General features: G+C 38.1%; 1 protein-coding gene across 1 annotated transcript in view; it reads left to right on the plus strand.

The window, feature by feature from the left end:
• The first annotated feature begins 10,482 nt into the window (after positions 1-10,482).
• The window catches only part of grk6 (G protein-coupled receptor kinase 6), a 106,001-nt gene continuing 92,215 nt past the window's right edge, over positions 10,483-24,268 (plus strand). Inside the window, exon 1 of the mRNA XM_055148336.1 lies at positions 10,483-10,789. Within this exon, the coding sequence (XP_055004311.1) occupies positions 10,738-10,789 (52 nt within the window). The 5' untranslated portion in view covers positions 10,483-10,737. The remainder of the gene's footprint in view (positions 10,790-24,268) is intronic.

Consider the following 24,268-nt stretch of genomic DNA (forward strand, 5'->3'; position numbering starts at 1 on the left):
ATCGACTTCTTCGTCTGTTCAGTTTCTAAACAGTTTACATCACTGCCCCCTACTGGATTTTATGACTTTCATAATATTATATTTTGTGGAGTTATGACCAGGGAAGCGAAATAAAATATTAAAAAATATAGTCAAACCCTATTATCGTATATTATATTATTATACCATATAGATAATACTCCCTACAACTGTACAACTAACTCTTATGTAACAGATAATACTCCCTACAACTGTAAAACTCACTTATGTAACATATAATACTCCCTACAACTGTAAAACTCACTTATGTAACATATAATACTCCCTACAACTGTACAACAAGTCATTCTTATGTAACAGATAATACTCCTTACAACTGTACAACAACTTGCCCTTATGTGACAAATAATACTCCCTACAACTGCACAACAACTCACTCTTACTTAACAGATAATACTCCCTACAACAGTACAACAACTCACCCTTAACAAACAGATAATACTCCCTACAACTGTATTTTCCACAGTAGCCATGTGTTTTTAAAATATCTTGAAAAACATGCAAGCAAAAAACTGAATTATGAAGTTTTTAAAGGGTCCATATTACGTTATTTTCTGATCGGTTATAAAGTTGTTTCGTCATCACAAACAGACCTGGGGTTGTGTTTTGTTGCACAAACCCTGCATATTTAGGCTCATAGTTCTTCTCTCAAACTGAAAACACTCTGTTCCACTTTGTGATGTCATGTGGTAATACAGGAAGTGCTCCACTGTGTTTTTAATTTCACTAGAATCAGTTAGATGATTTCAGACCTGGAACTGCCAATCTCTGCAGAACTAAAGGTAAAAGAAGCTGTTAACTTGAAAACTACTGCATCACTACATGACATCACAAGGTGGAACAGAGCATTTTGAGCTTTGGAGATGTAGACAGACTAATAATAAAGTGTTAATTAAACATGTGGGAATGAAACAAAACACAACTCCAGGTCTGTTGTGAGGAGTTAACAGCTTTTTAACATGACATAAAGCTCACAAGAGTCAATTTAGCATAATATAGGGTTTTTAAGAGAGATTAAATTTTGCCCCATATCCAAAAGGTTTCGTCAGTCACTGTCTTATATCCGTGTGAAGGGAGGAGCTACTGTATCTGCACACAAACTAACACCCGAGTTATAGTGAGAATCTGTTATTAGTTAAAGATCCTGTATGATATCACGAGTTGTTGGTTGCTGTGTAAGAAAAGAGACAAAGGCCACAGAATGGTTTTATGTAGGTTTAATGAAGAACTCTCAGCCCACATCCTACAACAGAGAGAATAAATCACAGTAGCCGACACATTTTATGCTTTACAGTAAACTGGGGTGTTGTCTCGTGTTAATTATGTTTAATAATTTCACAATATAATACAGAAAAAATGCCAGACAGAAAAAAAGCCAAAAAGAAAAACTAAATCCAATCCCTGCACCCACTCCTGCCTTCACCAGTGTAGAATACAAATTAATGGCACTGCGAATTAAAATACGCAAAGCAGAATATAAATTAAATAAAGCCATCAAGCGCTGACAGATGTTAATGATTTATCAAAGAAAGTAAAAACAGATTTCCAGATCTTAAAGAAATTCTGTTCAGAGTCACATATGAAACAAGTGCACAATTAAAGAAAACTGTTATGCATTTGGCCCATTCACAGCAAACGTGTCAAATTTTCTGTGTTTTGGTCGTTTTTAAGCAGCTTTTCTGTATTTTACCTAAACATATAACAATATATGCCTCTCTTTACTGTTGGCACTTATAAAATTGGTCAAAAATAGGGACACCTGGGACATTTCTTGTATAAAACTGTGACAAATCAATGGTTTTGTATAAATCTACTGGGACAGGGGACACAGGGCTCAAAACTGGGACTGTCCTGCGTAAACAGTGTTGGGAAGGTGACTTTTAAAATGTATTCCCCTACAGATTACAGATTACATACCCCAGAAAGTAGTTTGTAACATAATCCATTAAATTACTTAAAGTGAGTAACGTAATCTGAATACTTTGGATTACTTGATTGGCTGTAGAGAAGCAAAGACCAGGATATTGTAACATCAGATGTTTTGTCTGATAAAAGAAAATAAAAAGCCCAGACTTTTCTTAACCAAATTAAAAATATTATTGATAGTTTAATCCTGTTAAATCCTGGTTTAGGCCTGGTTTTAGTCCTGGTTTAGATCTGGTTTAGATCTAGTTTAGACCTGGTTTTAGTCCTGGTTTAGATCTGGTTTAGATCTAGTTTAGACCTGGTTTTAGTCCTGGGTTTAGTCCTGGTTTAGTCCTGGTTTAAACCTGTTTTAGTCCTAGTTTAGTCCTGGTTTAGACCTGGTTTAGACCTGGTTTAGACCTGGTTTTAGACCTGTTTGAGACCTGGTTTAGATCTGGTTTAGATCTAGTTTAGACCTGGTTTTAGTCCTGGTTTAGAACTAGTTGAGACCTGGTTTTAGTCCTGGTTTAGACCTGTTTTAGTGAAAAGAAATGGAGCCCAATTATTTATTTTTTCAAATAAGACATGTATGCCCTAATATGCCTTATTGTTTATGTTTTTTTGTTTTGTTTTGCTTGTTTTTTAATTTAGTTTGTTTCTGCATTTTTTTTTTCTCTTTTCTTCTTCTAGAGGGGGAAAAAAAAAAGAAAAAGAAAAAAGTTTATATATAAATTGTGTGAAGACCCGGTCTCAGGACACTGCTGATGTGAATTGAATTGTGGCAATAAAAGTAAAAAAAATAAATAAATACAAATATGCACTTATGCACATCTCAAAATTCGCAGGTTCTAGGTGACGTCCCACTCCCTCCGTCCACTTCTTTATGCAGCGTGTGGTTTAGTCCCACTTTAAAATCATGGTCAAAACGTCGTCTGGTCTGGAGGAAAGCGGCCCAGAACCCAGAACCGACACGCCCAGAACAGAGGCGCGACCAGCTCCACCACAACACCACCGCAATATCGGCAAAGCATCCCACATTTTACACAACACCGCTCCATCCCTTTTAACCTGCTCTTAACCTCATCAGGAAACCAAACACGAGGATTCTAACTTCTCCATTAGCGTCGATTAGCGCTGTTTATTTCTGTGTGCTGCTTATTTGTAATGGCACTGACACAGGAAGCTAATCTGAAGGAGGATCGATACACGAGGCCCGTTTGAAGAGGCCGCGCCCAAGACTCAAAACAACTGGGTTTAATGCGTTTTTAATGTTGCTCCATTGATCTGCTGAATAACTCACATGGGTTTGTATGAAGTGTGTGTGTGTGTGTGTGTGTGTGTGTGTGTGCGCGCACCACTGACAGTACAGTTTAAAGCAGGTCTTAAAAGGTGCACTGTGTAACTTTTTGGTGGATGGTCCGTCACCTGCTTGCCTGGAATGTTCCACAGTATGACTTTAAACAGCTCTACCTTACATTTGGGTCCGGTCAAACAGGGGCAGATTTTTTTACATTCAAATGTCTCTTATTCAGAAACTAGAGGGACTATTGAAATAAGTAAAGTATCAGAATGTAGGAAAGAGTTAACACTCCAACAGGGTAAAGTTAAACCTGTGATATTCTTTCAAGTTGTTGACAAAAAAATTTAAAAACTCATGTTGGTAACGGAGGGAATGAAATATGCAGCACTTTTTGGGCAATAAATACAAACAGTGATAACTAGTGGTTCTCACTTACATATCCTTAACAAACTGGTTTGAATATTTGCTTCATATAGTTTTCTACCATATGGTACAAATTTAGGTTGAAAAACCTCTTACATTTTGATTCATGAGATTTTTTAATAAGAAAGGTCATGGTAACGGAGGGAAAAGTAACGGAGGGAAAATTGTACAAGCAAGTAGAAGGTGCATGATTTTGTATAATTTGTCAGCTTTTTTCTTCCGAATACTTTAATATTACTTCAAAATGAAAGGAAACTATTTCTATAAAATATGTCAGTCCTTCAAAGCAAATTTTTATCATTTAAAAAAAAAAGTACCATGTACCTTCATCAACAGTTCAAAGATGGAATAACACAAGATATGATGAAATACATCCATTTATTTACATGATTTGCAGGTCTTTGAAATTTGGGAAATAATTTTTGTTCCATGTTTCATACATGGTCTGTTTAAAACGTATGTAACTTTAGAACCAAAAATGGTACAGAAAAAACGTAAACAGTTTCATAAACTAGAGTACATATGTATCTGTTGAATACATTTTTATATCAGATGCATTAACTTGAATTTTTGGCCTTGCTGTTTACTTCTGCTTGACTGGGCCCATTTATTTAATTATAGGTGTAATGTTTGTTTTTTTGGGTTGCCTTGTCACAATCTGCATTTAAGTCGACTGAATGTGTAAAAGAAAAAAAAAAGAGCTACGTTTAATGTCCAAATAGGCGATTTATGGATCCTTTTATTGCTGGTTCAATGTTTTTCATTGTATAAAACTTGAGTAACACTAATTGTTCAGAGAGACACGATAAAAATATCCTCATTAATGTTCAGCAATGGTCAAATCCACCTTTATTTTGTGATTCATGAATAATGTCTATTGACTTGGGTCGCGAAGGTTTGTGACTTTTAAAGTATAAAAAGTTTTGGGAAGCACTGCTCTAAAATACAGAGAGAAACAGGCATTCTGACTGCCTCTCCACAGATCTGACCTGTAACTTGGTCTGGTTTGGTCTCCATGAAGATAGAAAGGTTTAATGCCATACTGTGGAACATTCTAGATCAGACCTAGGCATTGTACAGCTCCCAGGCCACATACGGTCCTTTGGTTGACTCTGACTGGCCCGTTTAAGATCATTTGGAATTACAAAAGAAATATATTTTATATAAGTAGAAAAAAGGATGGCTGATTCACTCTGATTTGCGGAGTATTTATTAATTGTCACGCCAACGCATTTCAACTACTTAGTCTTGATCAGGGCTGATGGAGTGAGCAGCAGGTGTGACCATTTTTAAGGGTCGTGACAGATTTAAAACTAAATATCCAAAAACACTATATACATGATGAATCCAAGTGTACTGACAACACACCACCGATAACACAACAGATAAAAACACTGGATAAGTTGGTGTATAGATACATATATCCCCTTAGGTTACACAGCACACTTCAAGAATTGTTTTAAATCAACATTATCACAAGTAGAAAACACCAGAAATGTTATAAGAAAGGTTAATAAAATACCCCTGTATTTGGTGGCCAGTTGTCAAGAAGGGGCAACTTGTGTCCTCTTGACAACTGGCAACAATATGATAAAGACATAACACCTTGAGGCAGGAATTAAGAAAATATATATGTAGAAGTTTAATAGTTCCAAAAGTTATGGAAACAACTTTATAGTTCAAATAGTTTGTATGAGCGGCTTTGTAGTTCAAAAAATTAAAATAGTTAATATAGTTCAGGAAGTTCAAATGGTTCATAGGGACGGAGGGGAAGCTACAGGAAGGGTGAAAAATCCACCTCTTCATTATATTCAGTGTTGAGGAGTAACAGATTACATGTACCGGAGTTACGTAATCAGAGTACAAATTATGAGTAACTGTATTCAGTTACAGTTACTGTTTCAGTGAGTGGTAATTGGATTACAGTTACTTTGTTGAAATAAATGGATTACATGGCAGTATTTAGCTGTTTTCACATTTTGGGCTGTATCCCTTTATTTTTTTTTTTTTTTTTTTTAACCAAGTCTAAACCAGGACTAATTCAGGATTGAACAGGACTGAACCCAGGACTAAAACCAGGTCTAAACTAGATCTAAACCAGGTCTAAACTAGATCTAAACCAGGACTAAAACCAGGTCTAAACTAGATTTAAACCAGGACTAAAACCAGGTCTAAACCAGGACTAAACCAGGACTAAAACCAGGTCTAAACTAGATCTAAACCAGGTCTAAACTAGATCTAAACCAGGACTAAAACCAGGTCTAAACTAGATCTAAACCAGGACTAAAACCAGGTCTAAACCAGGACTAAACCAGACTAAAACCAGGTCTAAACTAGATCTAAACCAGGTCTAAACTAGATCTAAACCAGGACTAAAACCAGGTCTAAACTAGATCTAAACCAGGACTAAAACCAGGTCTAAACTAGATCTAAACCAGGTCTAAACTAGATCTAAACCAGGACTAAAACCAGGTCTAAACTAGATCTAAACCAGGTCTAAACTAGATCTAAACCAGGACTAAAACCAGGTCTAAACTAGATCTAAACCAGGACTAAAACCAGGTCTAAACTAGATCTAAACCAGGACTAAACCAGGACTAAAACAGGATTTAACAGGATGAAACCATGCTGTGTGGAACGTGTCTCCTCTTCCATCAATAATATTTTTAATACAGTTCAGTGAAGTCTGGGCTTTTTATTTTCTTTTAGCAGAAAAAACTTCTTATGTGAAGATATCTGAGTCTTTGCTTCTCTACAGCAAATCAAGTAATCCAAAGTATTCAGATTACATTACCAACTTTAAGTAATTTAATGGATTACTTTACAAACTACATTTTGGGGTATGTAATCTGTAATCTGTAGGGGAATACATTTTAAAAGTAACCTTCTCAACACTGGTTATATTTTATAATTTACCTCATGCATGGACCATTTTTTTATATGGCAACCTCACTTTTTCATTGCTTAGTCATAACGTAAACTCTTTCCAGTCTTACCAGCTCATCAAAACAATGATATTTACTGCTTTTTTTTTTTTTTTATAAAGAAATGCAATTTATATTATGCAGAAGTGAGTTAAGCATTTTGGCCCTCCACAATATTTCCTGTTCCTCATGTGGCCCATGGGAAAAAAAAATTGCCCACCCCTGTTCTAGACAAAGTAAAAACATCTCCATGAAGAAAAACGTTTGATGGACCCTCCACTAGAAAAGTTACACAATGCACCTTTAAAAAGTGATCTGTGTTACAGCTCTGTGTTGGTTCCTGCCAGTTAAAATCAAATTTCTGGATTTATAAAGCCAATCGTTACTCTGAAGATTTGTTTTCACAGTGGATACAGAAAAGCAGTGACGCTAAAGAGGGGGCTGTTTATGTTACGAAATCATCATTACTACAAATTATATTTATTCGAGAATATATAATCACCACTGAAACTTTATTACAGACTGTTCCAGAGTTACTTGGAAGGTCTGACAGAACCACACACAGCGATGGAAGGTAATGAAGTGCGTTTTAGGGTGGATACTTTTTACTTTTACTTCACTACATTTGAGAGCAGGTATCTGTACTTTCTACTCCACTACATTTTAGATCTGGACTGAAAAGTAAAAAGGTTTGAGACCTGTTGAAAAGGATGAGACTTATTTTTAACACATTTCATATGAGTTAACGTCCCAACTTTGAGTAAACCAAATACACAAAAACACAAAACTGCTACAAAAATGTATAGAGTCACTTAAAATCCATTAAACAAAACACCACTACATTTCATCTTTTAATTTCTCTAAAACTCACTGCAAAATACTTTTACCTCTTACTCTTACTTAGTCTTGGTTTTAGTCCTGGTTTAGCCCAAAATGTGAAAACAGAAAAATACCTCTGTGTAATCCATTTATTTCAACAAAGTAACTGTAATCCAATTACCACTCATGGAAACAGTAACTGTAACTGAATACAGTTACTCATAATTTGTACTCTGATTACATAACTCCGGTACATGTAATCTGTTACTCCTCAACACTGCACCTGGGACATTTCTTGAAAACTGGGACAAATCACTTGTTTTGGATAAATCTGCAGGGACAGGTGACACAGGACTCAAAACTGGGACTGTCCCGGGTAAATAGGAACATCTGGTAAATAGGAACATCACCCTACGTTAACTCAAATTAAATGAGTTAAAAATAAGTCTCAGCCATTTCTGCAGCTCTCGAACCATGAAGAAAAGTACTTTTTACTTTTCAGTCCAGATCAAAAATGTAGTGGAGTAGAAAGTACAGAAACCTGCTCTCAAATGTAGCGCAGTAAAAGTAAAAAGTACCCACTATGAAATTGACTTACATAACCCGGGACAGTCCCAGTTTTGAGCCCTGTGTCCCCTGTCCCAGCAGATTTACCCAACACCAGTGATTTGTCCCAGTTTTATACAAGAAATGTCCCAGGTGTCTCTATTTTTGACCAATTTGACGTCTGCCGACAGTAAACAAAGGCATAACTTAAAATACAGAAAAGCTGCTTAAAAATGACCAAAACACACAAAAAAGTGACTATACTGACTCACATGTTAGTCATAAATGGTGTCTGCATAACAACTTTCCTTAATTACGCACTCGTTTCGCAATTTTACTATTACCAACCACCAAAAAAACGAGAATGTCCCAGTTTTTTACTTTGAAAATTTCGGATCCACTGTAAAATGTGCTTAAGTAAAGTACAGCTACCTCAAATTGTATTTAAGTATTGCACTTTTACTTTTGTACTTTGTAACCTCCCACCGCAACATGTAAGTCAACAAATCCCCAATGGAAATTAAATAATAAAGTAGACATAACCTGACCTTATTAACTTGGCTACTCCTCTTTACAAGAAGAAAAGAAGATCAGACGTCCCTGTTTACCCGGGACAGTCCCAGTTTTGAGCCCTGTGTCCCCTTGTCCCAGCAGATTTATCCAAAACAAGTGATTTGTCCCAGTTTTATACAAAAATTTTCCCAGGTGTCACTGTTTTTGACCAATTTGACACAGTAAATAGATGTTTAAATTGTAATTTGTTTAAGTAAAATATAGAAAATGTGCTTAAAAATGACCAAAACACAAAGAAAATGTGACTATTCTGACTCACATGTTAATTACACACTCGTTTAAAAAATGTATTATTACCAACCACCAAAAAAATGGGGATGTACCTGTTTTTTACTTTGGAAATCTGGTTACCCTAGTAAAAAAAAGTTGCAAGTGTCCCTATTTTTGACCAATTTGACACCTGTCAACAGTAAAAAGAGGTATTAGTTGTACTTTGTTTAGGTAAAATGCAGAAAAGCTGCTTAAAAATGACCAAAACACACAAGAAATGACTATAACGGCTCTCATTTTAGTCAGGAATGGTTTCTGCATAACAATTTTTCTTATTTAAACACTTGTTTTACAATTTTATTTATTTTATCCCAGTATTTATTTTGCAACTTTGGTGATTTGTCCCAGTTTCATATAAGAAATGTCCCAGGTGTCCCTATTTATGACCAATTTGACACAGTAAATAGAGGTATAAATTGTAATTTGTTTAAGTAAAATACAGAAAATGTGCTTAAAAATGACCAAAACACAAAGAAAATGTCAGGAATGGTCTCTGCAGAACAATTTTCCTTAATTACGCACTTGTTGCACGATTTCATTATTACCAATCACCAAAAAAACAAAGATATCCCAGTTTTTTATTTTGAAAATCTGATCACCCTTGTAAAATTAAAAAGTATCCACTCTAAAACTGACTTATGTAAAGTACAGATACCTCAAATTGTATTTTTTATAGTAGTATAGTTATAGTTTAGTATTGTACTTTTACTTTTGTACTTTGTTACCTTCCACCACAACATGTCCCTTTAGATTTATCCAAATCCAGTGATTTGTCCTAGTTTTATATAAGAAATGTCCCAGATGTCCCTATTTTTGACCAAACTGACACCTGCCGACAGTAAACAGAGGCATAAATTTTCATTTGTTTAGGCAAAATACAGAAAAGCTGCTTAAAAATGATCAAAACACAAAGAAAATGTGGCTATACTGACTCACATGTTAATTACGCACTTGTTTCATAATTTATTATTACCAACCACAAAAAAAAAAAAAAACCTAAACAAAACAGGATGTTTCAATTTTTTTTATTTTGAAAATCTGGTGATTTGTACCAGTTTTACACAAAAACTGTCCCAGGTGTCTTTATTTTTGACCAATCTGACAGAGTAAAGAGAGATATAAATTGTAATTTGTGTAGGTAAAATACAGAAAATGTGGTTCAAAACGATCAAAACACAAAGAAAATTCCAGGAATGGTCTCTGCAGAACAATTTTCCTTAATTACGCACTTGTTTCACATTTTTATTTTTACCAACCACCAAAAAAATGAAGATGTCCCAGTTTTTTATTTTGAAAATTGAAAGTATTACGTATTAAGTACATCTACCTCAAATTGTATTCAAGTATTGCACTTTTACTTTTGTATTCCATCAACAAAACCACAAAGGAAATGAAATAATAAAGTAGACATAACCTGACCTTATTAACTTGGCTGCTCCTTCTTGTGAGGATATAAGAAAAGATCAGAGAAGACAGTTATATAAAACATCTTTAGTGTTACGGAGAGACTTTTGAAAGCTGTAATTACGCTGCCTACGTCAAAAGGAGGATTTTAAATGATTTCGGACAAACAGAAGAACACATGACATGGCTGTGTGTTATTACCATTATGTGGACAATGGTGGAGGACATCCCTTCTGCGTCAGAGAGTGGGAGGTCTGACAGCGGCGCTCAGGCAGAGTCAGGGCGGGGAAGAGGCGCTGCGAGGCGGGGAGGAAGCGCTCCGTCAGCCGGGGAGGGACCCAGGGACCAGCCGAGACCCGAGAGACTCACGGGCACACAGCCGAGTTTCCTCCTCCGCCGACCGGCCGCACGCTCTGCACGGTGCACGGACAGCCCTCGGGAGGATACCCACGGGGCTGGAGGGAGACCTGGAGAGCCGGGAGAGGGGGACGAGGGAGCGGGCTTTCTGCTGCGGTGAGCCCGGACATCAGCGCCATGGAGCTGGAGAACATTGTGGCGAACACCGTGCTGCTCAAAGCCCGCGAAGGTGAGAGGGAGTTCGGTGTGACAGCCGCGGTTCATCGGTGGGGTCACGGAGCAGAGGTGCTTCCGGGACACTTATCATACTAATCGCTTTTAGTTTGATTTCACTTCAATATTTCTAATAATTTACTCATTTTAATCTCTTTTTACTGACAACACTTAAATTACCTTCCGTCTTTACCCTCAAAACGCTCCGAGACACGAACTCCGTTTGGAAATTGTACATTTACTGAAACATCTTCGTAATACCTCGACTTTTAACAAATTATCACACAACTTATTTATACTTCTAGACATTTTAAGGACCGGGATTTAATTCGGCATGCTTTAAGTAATAAACTAAACCTTTTTGATTGAAGAAATTAACCAAAAGTAGCCCAAACTAACTGGATATGAACTTCCTACAGTGCACGGAGCAAGAGAAGCGACTGATGAATATGTAAAAGCGTAAAAATTAAACATAATATTAATGTTTTTAGTATTTTGAGGTGGATTTGCATTGAGATCGTATTCAAAGCCATGTTTTTTAATAGTTTATCTTCGTATTGTAGACCTCGTTACTTAAATTAGTGTTGCCAAAGGTGCACAGTCCCATGTGAACCGCGCTGCGTGTGACTCAATCAGACAAGACAAGCAGAATAATTATAGCATTAAAAAAAACAAAAAAAAAAAACAAATCATGAAAAATATATCTGTACGAGTCCTGGTTTAGTCCTGGTTCAGACCTGGTTTAGTCCTAGTTTAGTCCTGGTTTAGTTCTAGTTTATTCTTAGTTTAGTACACATTTAGTCTTAGTTTACTCCTGGTTCAGTCCTAGTTCAGCTTTAGTTTAGTCCTGCTTTAGTCTTAGTTTTGTCCTTGTTCAGTCCTGGTTTAGTCCTGGTTTAGGCTTGGCTTAGTCCTGGTTTAGTCGTAGTTTAGTCTTAGTTTTGTCCTTGTTCAGTCCTGGTTTAGTCTTGGTTCAGTCCTAGTTTTGTCTTTGTGTAGTTCTAGTTTATTCTTAGTTTAGTACAAGTTTAGACTTAGTTTTGTCTAGGTTCAGTCCTAGTTCAGATCTAATTTAGTCCTGGTTTAGTCCTTGTTCAGTCCTTGTTCAGTCCTAGTTCAGTCCTGTTTTAGTCCTAGTTCAGTCCTTGTTCAGTCCTAGTTTAGTCCTGGTTTAGTCGTAGTTTAGTTTTAGTTTTGTCCTGGTTCAGTCCTGGTTTAGTCCTAGTTTAGTCATAGTTTAGTCTTAGTTTTGTCCTTGTTCAGTCCTAGTTTTGTCTTGGTGTAGTTCTACTTTATTCTTAGTTTAGTACAAGTTTAGTCTTAGTTTTGTCCAGGTTCAGTCCTGGTTTAGTCCTCGTTTAGTCATGGTTTAGGCCTAGTTCAGATCTAATTTAGTCCTGGTTTAGGGCTGGTTTAGTCCTAGTATAATTTTAGTTCAGATCTAGTTCAGTCCTGGTTTAGTCTTAGTCTTGTCCTGGTTCATTGTTGGTTTACTCCTAGTTTAGTTCCGGTTCAGTCCTGGATTAGTCTTGGTTCTGTCGTGTTTCAGTTCTAGTTGAGATCTAGTTTAGTCCTGGTTTACCGCATCTGTTCAGTTGTGTATCTATGGTTGTTGGACATGGTTTGCTGATTAGTCCTGGTTTAGTCCTGTTTTAGTCCTAGCTGAGATTTAGTTTAGTCTTGGTTTGGCCCTGGTTAACACCTGGTTTGCTCCTTGTTTATACCTGCATGGTTTAGTCCTGATTTAGTCCTGGTTTAGTCTTTGTTCAGACTTGGTTTCGACCTGGTTTAGTCCTGCTTAAGACCTGGTTTAGTCCTTGTTTAGTCGAGCTCTTGTGTGGTTTTCCGCATCAGCAGTTGGCTATTAAAAGATTAAACCACAAATTAAGTCTAAACCTAGAGATGCATTAGTCCGGGTTCAGTCTTAGTTGAGGTCCAGTTTAGTCCTGGTTCAGACCTCGTTCAGACCTTGTTCAGACCTGGTTTAGTCCTGGTCCAGTCCTGCTTTAGTCCTGTTTTGGTTCTAGTTGAATCTAGTTTAGTCCCCGTTTAGTCCTGGTTCACAGCTGGTTTGCTCCTTGTTTATACCTGCATGGTTTATTCCTGGATCAGACTTGGTTTAGGCCTGGTTCAGACTTGATTTAGTCCTGGTTTAGTCCTTGTTTAGTCCAGCTTTTGTGGGGTTTTCCACATCTGCAGTTGGATATTAAAAGATCAAACCACAAATTAAGTCTAAACCTAGAAATGCATTAGTCCGGGTTCAGTCTTAGTTGAGATCTAGTTAGTCCTGATTCAGACCTCGTTTAGGCCTGGTTCAATCTTGCTTTAGTCCTGTTTTAGTCCTAATTGAGATCTAGTTTATTCCTGGTTCAGACTTGGTTCAGTCCTGGTTCAGACTTGGTTTGGTCCTGGTTCAGACTTGGTTTAGTCCTGGTTCAGACTTGGTTTAGTCCTGGTTCAGACCTGGTTTAGTCCTGTTTTAGTCCTAGCTGAGATCTGGTTTTGTCCTGGTTTAGTCCTGGTTCACACCCGGTTTGCTCCTTGTTTATAGCTGCATGGTTTAGTCTTGATTTAGTCCTGGTTCAGACTTGGTTTAGTCCTGGTTTAGACCTGGTTCAGACTTGGTTTAGTCCTGCTTAAGACCTGGTTTAGTCCTTGTTTAGTCCAGCTCTTGTGGGTTGTTCCACGTCTGCAGTTGACTATTAAAAGATCAGACCACAAATGAAGTCTAAACCAGGACTAAGCCAGGACTAAACCAGGATTAGGTCTGGTCTAAGACGACTAAACCAGGGCAAACTTAATTACAACTCTACAACTACTACATAAAGGGGCATTGTGTAACTTTTCTGGTGGTGGGTCCATCCATCAAATGCTTTTCTCCTTGGAAATGTTAAAGCTTTTTGTGGAATGTTTCGCCATATCTCCATGGCAACCAAACCAGGCCAAGTTACAAGTCAGATCTGTGGAGAGGCGACCCGCTCACAGTCATAACAACTGTTTTTCTGGGTATTTTTGAGCAGTAAAACCACCTGTAATTGAATATACTGTGAAAAACTCCAGGCATTTCAATGACGTCTCCTTAGAAACAAGCAGGTGATGGACTCCTAACCTGAAAAGTTACACAATGCGCCTCTAAACCAAGCCTTTTACGTACTTCAGAGCTGTTTTCTCTCACGTTTTGTCTCACCGGATGCGCGTTGGCCTCCTTCACCGGGTGTACGTGTGGCTTTCCCTCGCTGATGTTGCAGCATTGCTTTGGTTTGTGAAAGAGGATGTGGACACTGTAGATAAACTCAGTGCATTGTACCTGCCATCTCAACGTTATCTAATCTAACCTAAATAATAAGGTGAACCATAGACTGTATAAAGAAGCGGGCTAAAGCAGTGTGACGTCGGCTACGGCGTTCAGAACACAATTTCTACAAGATTTGGTCCACGAGAGCGAAACTAGACACAGAAATGGTGCAGCTCAGTTAACAATTTTGCTCCCATTTGCTTTACTTTATTTCATTTTGCTGCTTTTTGGAACTAAAGCATCTGGGTCCGGTCAAGCGGTAACGGAGGGAAACGGGTAAATTTTTTACATTCAAATAGCTCTTATTCAGAAACTAGAGGGACTATTGAAATAAGTAAGGTATTAGAATGTAGGAAAGAGTTAACACTCCAACAGGGTAAAGTTAAACCTGTGATATTCTTTCAAGTTGTTGACAAAAAATTTAAAAAAACTCATGTCGGTAACGGAGGGAATGAAATATGCAGCACTTTTTGGGCAATAAATACAAACAGTGATAACTAGCGGTTCTCACTTACATATCCTTAACAAACTGGTTTGAATATTTGCTTCATATAGTTTTCTACCATATGGTACAAGATTAGGTTGAAAAACCTCTTACTTTTTGAGTAATGAGATTTTTTATTAAGAAAGGTCATGGTAACGGAGGGAAAAGTAACGGAGGGAAAATTGTGCAAACAAGTAGAAGGTGCAGGATTTTGCATAATTTGTCAGCTTTTTTCTTCCGAATACTTTAATATTACTTCAAAATGAAAGGAAACTATTTCTATAAAATATGTCAGTCCTTCCAAACTAATTTTTATCATCTTAAATACATAAAAAAAAAAATAAAATCATGTACCTTCATCAACAGTTCAAAGATGGAATAACACAAGATATGATGAAATACATCCATTTATTTACATGATTTGCAGGTCTTTGAAATTTGGGAAATAATTTTTGTTCCATGTTTCATACATGGTCTGTTTAAAACGTATGTAACTTTAGAACCAAAAATGGTACAGAAAAAAGGTCAACAGTTTCATAAACTAGAGTACATATGTATTTTTGGCCTTGCTGTTTACTTATGCTTGACTGGGCCCATCTCATGAAATATATTTTTAACCCTAACACTTTTTTGTCAAATCTGAAACTAAACAGATGTGAAAAATAATCTCACAAGTTCATTTTTCTCACATGTGCACAAGCTTGGGTCAGTTTTGTCTCATGAGATGTTGCAGCATGAGATTTTGTCCCATCCCGGCTTCCGGTTATAGGAGCAAATTCTGAGCCAAGTTCCGTATTAGGAATTAGGACCTGATAAAATACTGCTATCAGATATTTCCGCCGATATCGAACATTTTGATAGATCTGGTACCGGTTCAGTCGATATCTCATTTTGGACTAGAAACGTACTTTCCAATGTTGGCCTAAAACACCTCTTATTATTGAATCGTATTTTTACAAAGATGTTCTGTAGTTACTTTAAATGATAATGAAGAGTTACAAAACCTCCATCAGAAAAGTTACACAATGCACCTTTACGCTATCATTAGGGGTGTAACGATATCCAAGTCTCACGATACGATAGCGTCACGGTATGAAACTCACGGTACGATATTTATTGCAATATTGTGGGAAAGCTCATGATACGGTGGGGAGGCTCATGATTAGAGAAGTAACAATATCCAAATCTCTCTCTAATCCAAAGAACTAAGACTTAAAAGTGCTTAAAACTGTTATTTCTTCTTGTATTCTGCACTGCAATGGAGCAAAGGATCATGGTCTATGTAGTTCCCTCTGTCTTTTTTAGTTATTGCTGCACCATAACTCTTAATTTAAGCAAAGAGACTTGTAAGTCGATATATTGTGATGGTCCATGATATTATTGTGAGAACTTTGATGATACAATATCACAATATTTCGATTATTATTACATTCCTAGCTATGATTCTTATTTATGTCTCAGAACAGACATATCAGACTCAGGCCCGGGAGCCAAATTTGGCACGTGATATAATTATATTTTGACTGCAAGATCACATCAAATATGTATTAGAGCTGACCCGCCGGCTACAGATTTTGTTTTTATTTTATATTCTGCTTGTTCTGGATTCACTGTTTAAGCAAAACTATTATTAAACATTTATTTTAACAAGTAAAGGTTTAACATTACATATCTCCAAAGAAGAGAAAACATGCAGATGTTGTTGAAATTTTTCGCTCACGACTTAGTCCCAGTTTTTAATTTTGGCCCTCTGTGAATTTGAGTTTGACTCCCCTATCTTAGAATATTTAATAAGATATTGAGAAAGATTTTGCATTAGTAGTATGCCACGCTAACTAAAGATGCAATGATATTTGATATAATATCGAATCGTTCAATACTGGTGTCACGATACGATACACGTGTTCGGTCGATATGTACTTGTTCCTCCGTGAAGCGCTGTGTTGTCATTTATTTTGGTTTGAAAGGGCAGTTATCGCAGCGTCCTCTTCCTCATTTTATCTTTCAGTCGCTTTTTATTTTATGTTGATAGACCCAGGAATGACTTTTTTAAACACTTTAGAATCGCTTTTGACTTTACATCGGCTTTCATCAAACGCGCTCGTACATGGACCCATGACACGACTTGCGATATACAAACGCAATCTTTTTCTCAGACTATTATCTCATAAGTTTTACTCAGAAAACGGTCTGTTGAGACATTTCTATGTAATATAACGTAGTTTTAGTTTCCAGAAAGAGGACGGGGGAGAGCACAGTGTGTATCAGACTGTAGGGGGTAGAGCGGGAGGAGCTCCGGTCTGTCTCGGCTGGAGGGGGCAGAGCAGCGCGGGCACAGCACGGATCTGTTGGGGCACTGGCATGTGAATGCAGTGAGAGGAAAATAAAACCAACAAATCATCATCAAAAAAAGGAAAAGTCTGATAGTTTAACTCCCCTGGCAGTCTATATTAAGAGGAGGCTGTTATAAAATATAAAATAGCATGAGAAAGAACTATACTTACTTATTTTGACTTATTGAACCAAATGAACTAAAACACTTCACATATAAACTACGACTTTACACTAGTTGTGCTGTAAAGTCTATTGTATGTAATGTCTGTACTGTTTCATTTACGTCATAGTGTTATTATATTATACTCATTAGCAGAAAAAAATTACGAGATTTTTTTTTTTGGTGTGTGTGTGTCATAAAACGTATCAAAACCGAATTGATATCGTGCCCCATGTATCGAGATACGAATCGAATCGTGGGGGAAAAAAATGCACCGAAATGAAAATTTGTGGCCGAAACCAAAACCAAATAAAAATTAAATGCGTGATCAAATACCGAAACTGAACTGAATATCAAATGTGGCTGTTAGGTTTTTCACTATTTTTTTTTATATTGCATAAATAGCCTAGAATAAATGTTTTTGTATGATTTTAAAAGAAAGTAAATGTTGATTACAGTTAAAAAAATATATTCTAGTAACCTTTCCAGTAAGTTTTTCATTCATATTAGGCTAGGCTCTCAAACAACAACAATTCCAAAAATACTTAAGTGCATTAAAGTGGATAAACCCACAACAAATGAATGATTGTCCTTTTGGCACAAGTCTGCTTAGCCACAGGAGATAATGTGAACAGAAGGCTCAAGTAAATGTCAATAAGTGTGTGTTTGTAACCTCATACACTTAGGGTGCACTCACACTTCCGTGCCCAGGCTCAGATCGCCCCTAAAGCGCGGCACGTTTGGTCGGAGGAGGTGGAACAAAGCACGGCACGGTTGCTCATTTACGCCCACACGCACGACTTTACTATACGAGCCCTGAGTGACATTTAAGACATTTATTTACCATATTTTCTGCACTATTAGGCGCTCTGGATTATAAAACGCACTGTCATTAAATGGTCTATTTTCAAACTTTTTTCACAAATAAACCGCACCGGACTTTAAAGGAAACACAACAGTTGGATGGGTCAGTAGAACTTTGTTTGGTGCGTTCCCGGTGACTCTGGGCTTTGTTCAGTTGTGGCGTGTAGGGAGGGTGCTGTCTGGGATCGCTGGATTGTCGGCGTGTTTGCAGTGACTCAGTTGTTCAGTTGTGTCTAGAAGTGGCACATTGCACTCGCTTTTTCGGTTCGTTCCTCCGTTCCGTTCCTCGTCGGCGTGGAGTGATGAGTGTGTCTGTGGGTGTGTTTCGCTGTCTGCTCCGTGTGTGTTTGTGTGCGCTGCGGGTGGTGCGGCTTTGTAGTTTACTGAAGTCGTGCTGGGACACCCGAGTGGATTCGTGTATAGGGCGCTCTGGATTGTGGGGCGAGCGGTCGTTTTTTGATGGGGTTAGAGCCTTAAGAGCGCGTCTAATAGCCCGGAAAATACGATATTTATTTAATGAGACAGGGACAGCGCACAATTTTATTAATATTAACCTTAACAGGAGAGATGCATTGTACCAGGTTGTAGCACCAGTACTAATTTCCACCTGTAGTCCCTGGGCAGGTTCATTGATTGATTGTATTTAACTGACCTTGGCTATCAACTGTTCTTGGAGACCTGCGTAGCATGTGTGTGGGCGCTGACGTTACTCATACGAGGGAAAGGCTACATTCAGACTGCAGCCTGAAGTGACCCAAATCTGACTTTTGGCCTCTACGTGACCTGTATCTGATCTTTTAATGACAGTCTGAACGACACAGATCTGATTTTTTCAAATGCAAACCAGGCCACTTGGATATGTGGTCCTAAAACCGATACATATCTGATCTTTTGACATGGACTTCAGTCTGAATGGCCAGGTCGCATTCATCCCACCTACAGGTTATCAACAAAGCCACAAACGTCACTATTCTGCACTGAAGTAGGCGAAAATTGTTAATGAACTCATCGAATGAAGCACATCGCCACTCACCACTCTTGGCTACTGCATCCACACGTTCTTTCAACAGACTGCCTCACAAAACACCACGGCCAAAAACCTTGTCCTTCTCCTTCTCAATCTCCTCCTTAAAACAAGTAAGTTGTTCATGTTCTGGCTCCGGTACGAAAGGAACTTTAAAATCGCCAGGTGCTCAATGCTCGCGTCCGTATGTGGACAACTTCCGTAAACAGAGAGCACGCTTGCTGCGGTTGATATCGTCGTGTCCTCCAGTGCGCATGTGGGACACTTTTGGGCCGTTTAATGTTCACACTGGAGACACATACAAGTCGCATTTAATTGGAAATGTGAACGACCTCGCAAAAACATTGGATTTCACAAAAAAATCCAAATTGAGTGTTAAGCCCTGCAGTCTGAACGTAGCCAAAGAGTGAATCAAGTCCACTCCAAAACACAAGGTGACTCCGCGCTTACCTTCAGTGAGGACTGTGACAGAAGTGTAGCTCATCTCCAGCTGTCATCACTGCTCCACGCTGTTTTTATCTTCATGAACTCACGGAGGAGCGCGTATCATAAGAGGACGCACATCTGCCTCACTATTTCTGCCACTGGACTTATATTCTCCATTAAAAGCGTTCACTCTGTTACGTCACATGTAAACAAACAGTGCTGTGTGATAATGTCATGTCGTGGCCCGGTTTGTTGTGCAAGTGTGAGTGTGGGACATAAAACCCTGCGCAATTGAGGTTGAGCACGGCACGGCTCTAAAGTCCTAGTGTGAGTGCACCCTAAAATATTTCCACACTGCCGACATTTTAAAGAAGGCGCCACTGTACTGCAGGTTGTTTGATTGTGTCATTGCGTCACACGTCACTATTTGTCCTCACTCCACCAAAAGCTGACTGTGGCTTTTTTTGCAATATTCGGTTGCTGAGTATTCGGTGCATCTCCAGAAAACTGTATCTTTGCATTCCTACTATGGAACATTCTAGGCAAAGCAATAGAATCTACCTCCAGAAAATGAATATTTTTTTGTTTCAGTCAGTAATGTTCACGATATGTCCACTCAGCTTTATTTTTATCACGGAGACAAGCGGGTGAATTATCTTCTACCGGAAAGGTTTCATAGTACATCTTTAATTCCAAAGCCTCAGCCTCTCTCCTGTTTGTAGTGCTTTCAGGTAGCTTCACACTCCCAGAGAATAGTCATGTATTCAGCTGCTCAGATGAGTTGCAATGTTAGTTTAATATCAATATTTAGGTATTGTTTTATAAATGCCGGGCTGTCCTGACTGAACATTTTTTATTTCTAGATTTTTCAGATTTATTTACCTATTTCCTCCTTCCTTGTGCTTATATAATAATTAACTAATTGATTTTTTTAGCCACAGACCGTCAAAAGAAGTGTGCTAAAGGAGTGTGACGTCAACCATCGTGTTCAACTCCAGTCAAATGAAGTTCATCGAGGCCTGGGGGTTATATCTAATCTGCAACCAGGGACCATAATTGGAAATCCGCAGTCAGGAGCGAGGCTGTTGATGGTACACCCCCCTCAGCCAAATATATTAAGAAAACTGTATCGTTGCATTCCTACAGTGGAACATTTTAGGGAAAGCAATAGAATCTACCTCCAGAAAGCGTTTGGAAAAAAATGAATATCTTGAATATTTTTTTGTTTCAGTCAGCAATGTTCACGATATGTCCACTTAGCTTTATTTTTATCATGGAGACAAGCGGGTAAATTATCTTCTACCGGAAAGGTTTCATAGCACATCTATAATTCCAAAGCCTCAGCCTCTCTCCTGTTTGTGATGACAATAACAGCGAGCTCCGAGAGGCCATTTATGGACCAGCTCTGTACACAGTGACATTTACTTCACAAACTGCGGCACCATTTGTCATCACCTTACTTTAAACATTTGGTGCCACTGTTTTAAATGTTGTTTAAATGTTGTGTAAATGTTGCCCCACAAACTGTTTTTAAATGGGATGGTAAAGTGTAAAATGCGGGTGAAGAGTCGATGAGAGGATTTACCAGCACAGATGTAAGAGCAATTGTCGACCTCACTCCACCTACATGTCCAACTAAAGCCACGGGCCACTCCTTTGAGGACAGTGATGTACAGACCTGAACCAGAGAAAAGAACTGGTTTGAGAGTGGTGTCAAAGAGGCTATTTTTATGAGGAAAGACAATCCATCCTTGAACAGAAATGGACCTAAATTCAAAACAAAGAAAACAATAGGGGTAGACAGGTCAGGTCCAGAGGTGTAAAAGCTCCCATCAGGGCCCTTAATGATTCTGCTAATATGACGTCATGCTCAGTGCTGTTGAAAAGAGCGAACAAAAAGAAACTGTAAACAAATAGGTGTGTTAGTTTCAGAGTAGTTTCAGTGTAGTTAGCTCCTCCCTTCATGCAGATATAAGGAAGTGTCCACCAGAATCTGACCAGAAGTGAAGAAGCAGCTTGGATGAACTGTGAAACATATTCAACCAAAATAAACTTTTGTCCAGCTGACCAATTGAATTTCTCTTTTGCCACTAACAACAACTAGCATGCTAACAGTTGTACAATGGCATGGCGTCTTTATGAGTCCATGGAAGTAGAAAACCAAATTTGGAACATTCTCCTTAGAGATAAAAAAAAGAGTTATAATACATCGGACTTATGTAGCGCTTTTTTGGACACTCAAAGATGCTTGACAAACAAAGGCTACATTCAGACTGCAGCCTGAAGTGACCCAAATCCGATTTTTTGGCCCCTATGTGACCTGTATCTGATCTTTTAATGACAGTCTGAACGGCACAGATCTGATTTTTTTCAAATGCAACCCAGGCCACTTGGATATGTGCTCCTAAAACTGATACATATCCGATCTTTTGACATGCGACTTCAGTCTGAACGGCCAAAGCGCATTCATCCGACTTACACGTCATCAACAAGCCACAAACGTCACTATTCTGCGCTGAAGTCGGCGAAAATTGTTAATGAACTCTGTGTCACTGAAGTGAAGCACATCGCCACTCACCACTCTTGGCTACGTCTCCACATCCACACGTTCCTTTCAACGGACGTAGCTGTCATTGTCCCACAAAACGCCACGACCAAAAACCTCATCTTTCTCCTTCGCAATCTCCTCCTTAAAACAAGTAAGTTGTTCATGTTCTGGCTCCGGTACGAGAGGAACTTTAAAATCGCCAGGTGCTCAATGCTCGCATCCATGTTTGGACAACTTCCCTAAACACAGAGCACACTTGCTGCGGTTGACGTCGTAATGTCTCCAGTGCACATGCGGGACACTTTCGGGCCGTTTACTGTTCACACAGGAGATCACATACAAGTCGCTTTTAATTGGAAATATGAACGACCTCACAAAAACATCGGATTTCACAAAAAAATCTGAATTGGGCGTTAAGCCCTGCAGTCTGAACGTAGCCTAAATAAAAGTGACACTGTAGAAAACGGAGGAATCATGGGGGGAATGCCAGTTTGAACAGGAGAGTTTTTAGAAGTGATCTGAAGCACTGCATTGAGTCCAAGTTCCTGATGGATTGTGGAAATGAGTTCCAGAGGGAGAAAAATTAAATAAGAAAAATTAATAAGAATATTCATGGTCCCGTTTAGGTGTTTTTGACTTGTTGACTTGTTTAAAGATCTCACCTGTCGTAGTTCCAAACAAATCAGCTCTTTCTGGTCAGATTTGTGTTAAAAAAAAAAGCTCAGATTAAAGTCTAACTTGAGTAACAGAGTTTCAGACAGAGTAGTGCTTTCATTTAGCTTCACACTCCCCAGAGAAAAGTCATGTATTCAGCTGCAAAGTATCAATCGAATCCTGCTCAGATGAGTTGCAATTCTAGTTTAATATCAATATCCCGGTATTGTTTTTAAATGCCAGGCTGTCCTACATGAGTGAACTTTTTTTTTTTAGAATGTTCAGATTTATTTACCTACTTCCTCCTTCCTTGTACTTAAATAATAATTAGATAGATTTTTTAGCCACAGAATGTCAAAAGAAGTGGACTAAGGGAGTGTGACGTCAACCATAGTGATCGGCTCCAGTCAAATGAAGCTCATCGAGGCTGGTGGTTATATCTAATTTGCAACCAGGGACAACAATTGGAAATTGTCCGAGTGCGAAATCAAATTCGATTTAGCGGGACTGTTGAAGGTACACGCCCCCCCTCCTGTCGGCACCGCTGGTTTGGCAATGCTGTCAATCAAACCTGGGAGTGACCTTGGAGAAAGCAAGCGGCTGATCAGTCTGTTATTTATGTTCATATCTTGATTTATGGATGAAATTGAGAAATAAAAAGACCAGGATCCGGTTAATGCGAACATTTTAAGCCCAAAATGACGAGTCTGACAGTAGTGGTTACAGAGAGAGGGACGTTTTTTCAATAGAAATCAATTGAAACCAGAGCTCAAAGAAACCACTTCATACTAAATACTTACTTCCTGATTGAAACACAGTGACTAGCACATTAGTTGTGGCCATAAAATACCGAAATATCGATATATCATATTGTTTAATGTGATGATACAGTATCGATATCGTGGGCTGCTGTATCGATATATCGCCAAGAGTATTTTTGGTATATTTTATGAAATTATTTTGTTACAGCGCTACAGTTTTGTTGATTGTAGTGAAAGGAAATTTGTTTATGCGACACATTTGACATTTTCACTGTTTTGATAATTAAAATGTTTATGTTTCATATGAACTTTGCACAAGAAGTGGTTTAAAAGACTTTTAGTATCACATAGGGATGTAAAAATAACAGAAATATTGTGATATCGTATCGTCAAAGTTTTCACAGTAATATCGTAGACCATCAAAATATATCGAATTACAAGTATCTTTGCTTAAATTAAGAGTTATGGTGCAGCAATAGCTAAAAAAAAGACAGAGGGAACTACATAGACCATGATCCTTTGCTCCGTTTCAGTGCAGACTATATGAAGAAATAACAGTTCTAAGCACTTTTAAGTCTTAGTTCTTTGGATTAAGTCTTGTCATGGCATTTTAAGAGGAAAAAGTAGAGTATTTACAGTTTTAGCTGTTTAGCCTCCACAAAATATTGCAATAAATATCATACAGTGAGGTGTATATTGTGAAAACATCGTACTGTAAGATTTGGATATCGTTACATTCCTAATCGTGAGCCTTCCCACCATATCGTGAGCTTGCCCACGATATCGCAATAAATATCGTACTGTGAGGTTCATACTGTGACGATATCGTATCGTGAGACTTGGATATCGTTACACCCCTAGTAACACAGCCATGGTTTAGCCATTATTTTTTATTGAACCATGTTGAATCAATTTGAAATATATCGTATCAAATCGAAAGCTCAA

Source organism: Boleophthalmus pectinirostris, unplaced genomic scaffold (assembly GCF_026225935.1).
Source record: "Boleophthalmus pectinirostris isolate CB_2022bp ecotype Guang Dong unplaced genomic scaffold, ASM2622593v1 HiC_scaffold_12, whole genome shotgun sequence".
NCBI classification, from domain to species: Eukaryota; Metazoa; Chordata; class Actinopteri; order Gobiiformes; family Gobiidae; genus Boleophthalmus; species Boleophthalmus pectinirostris.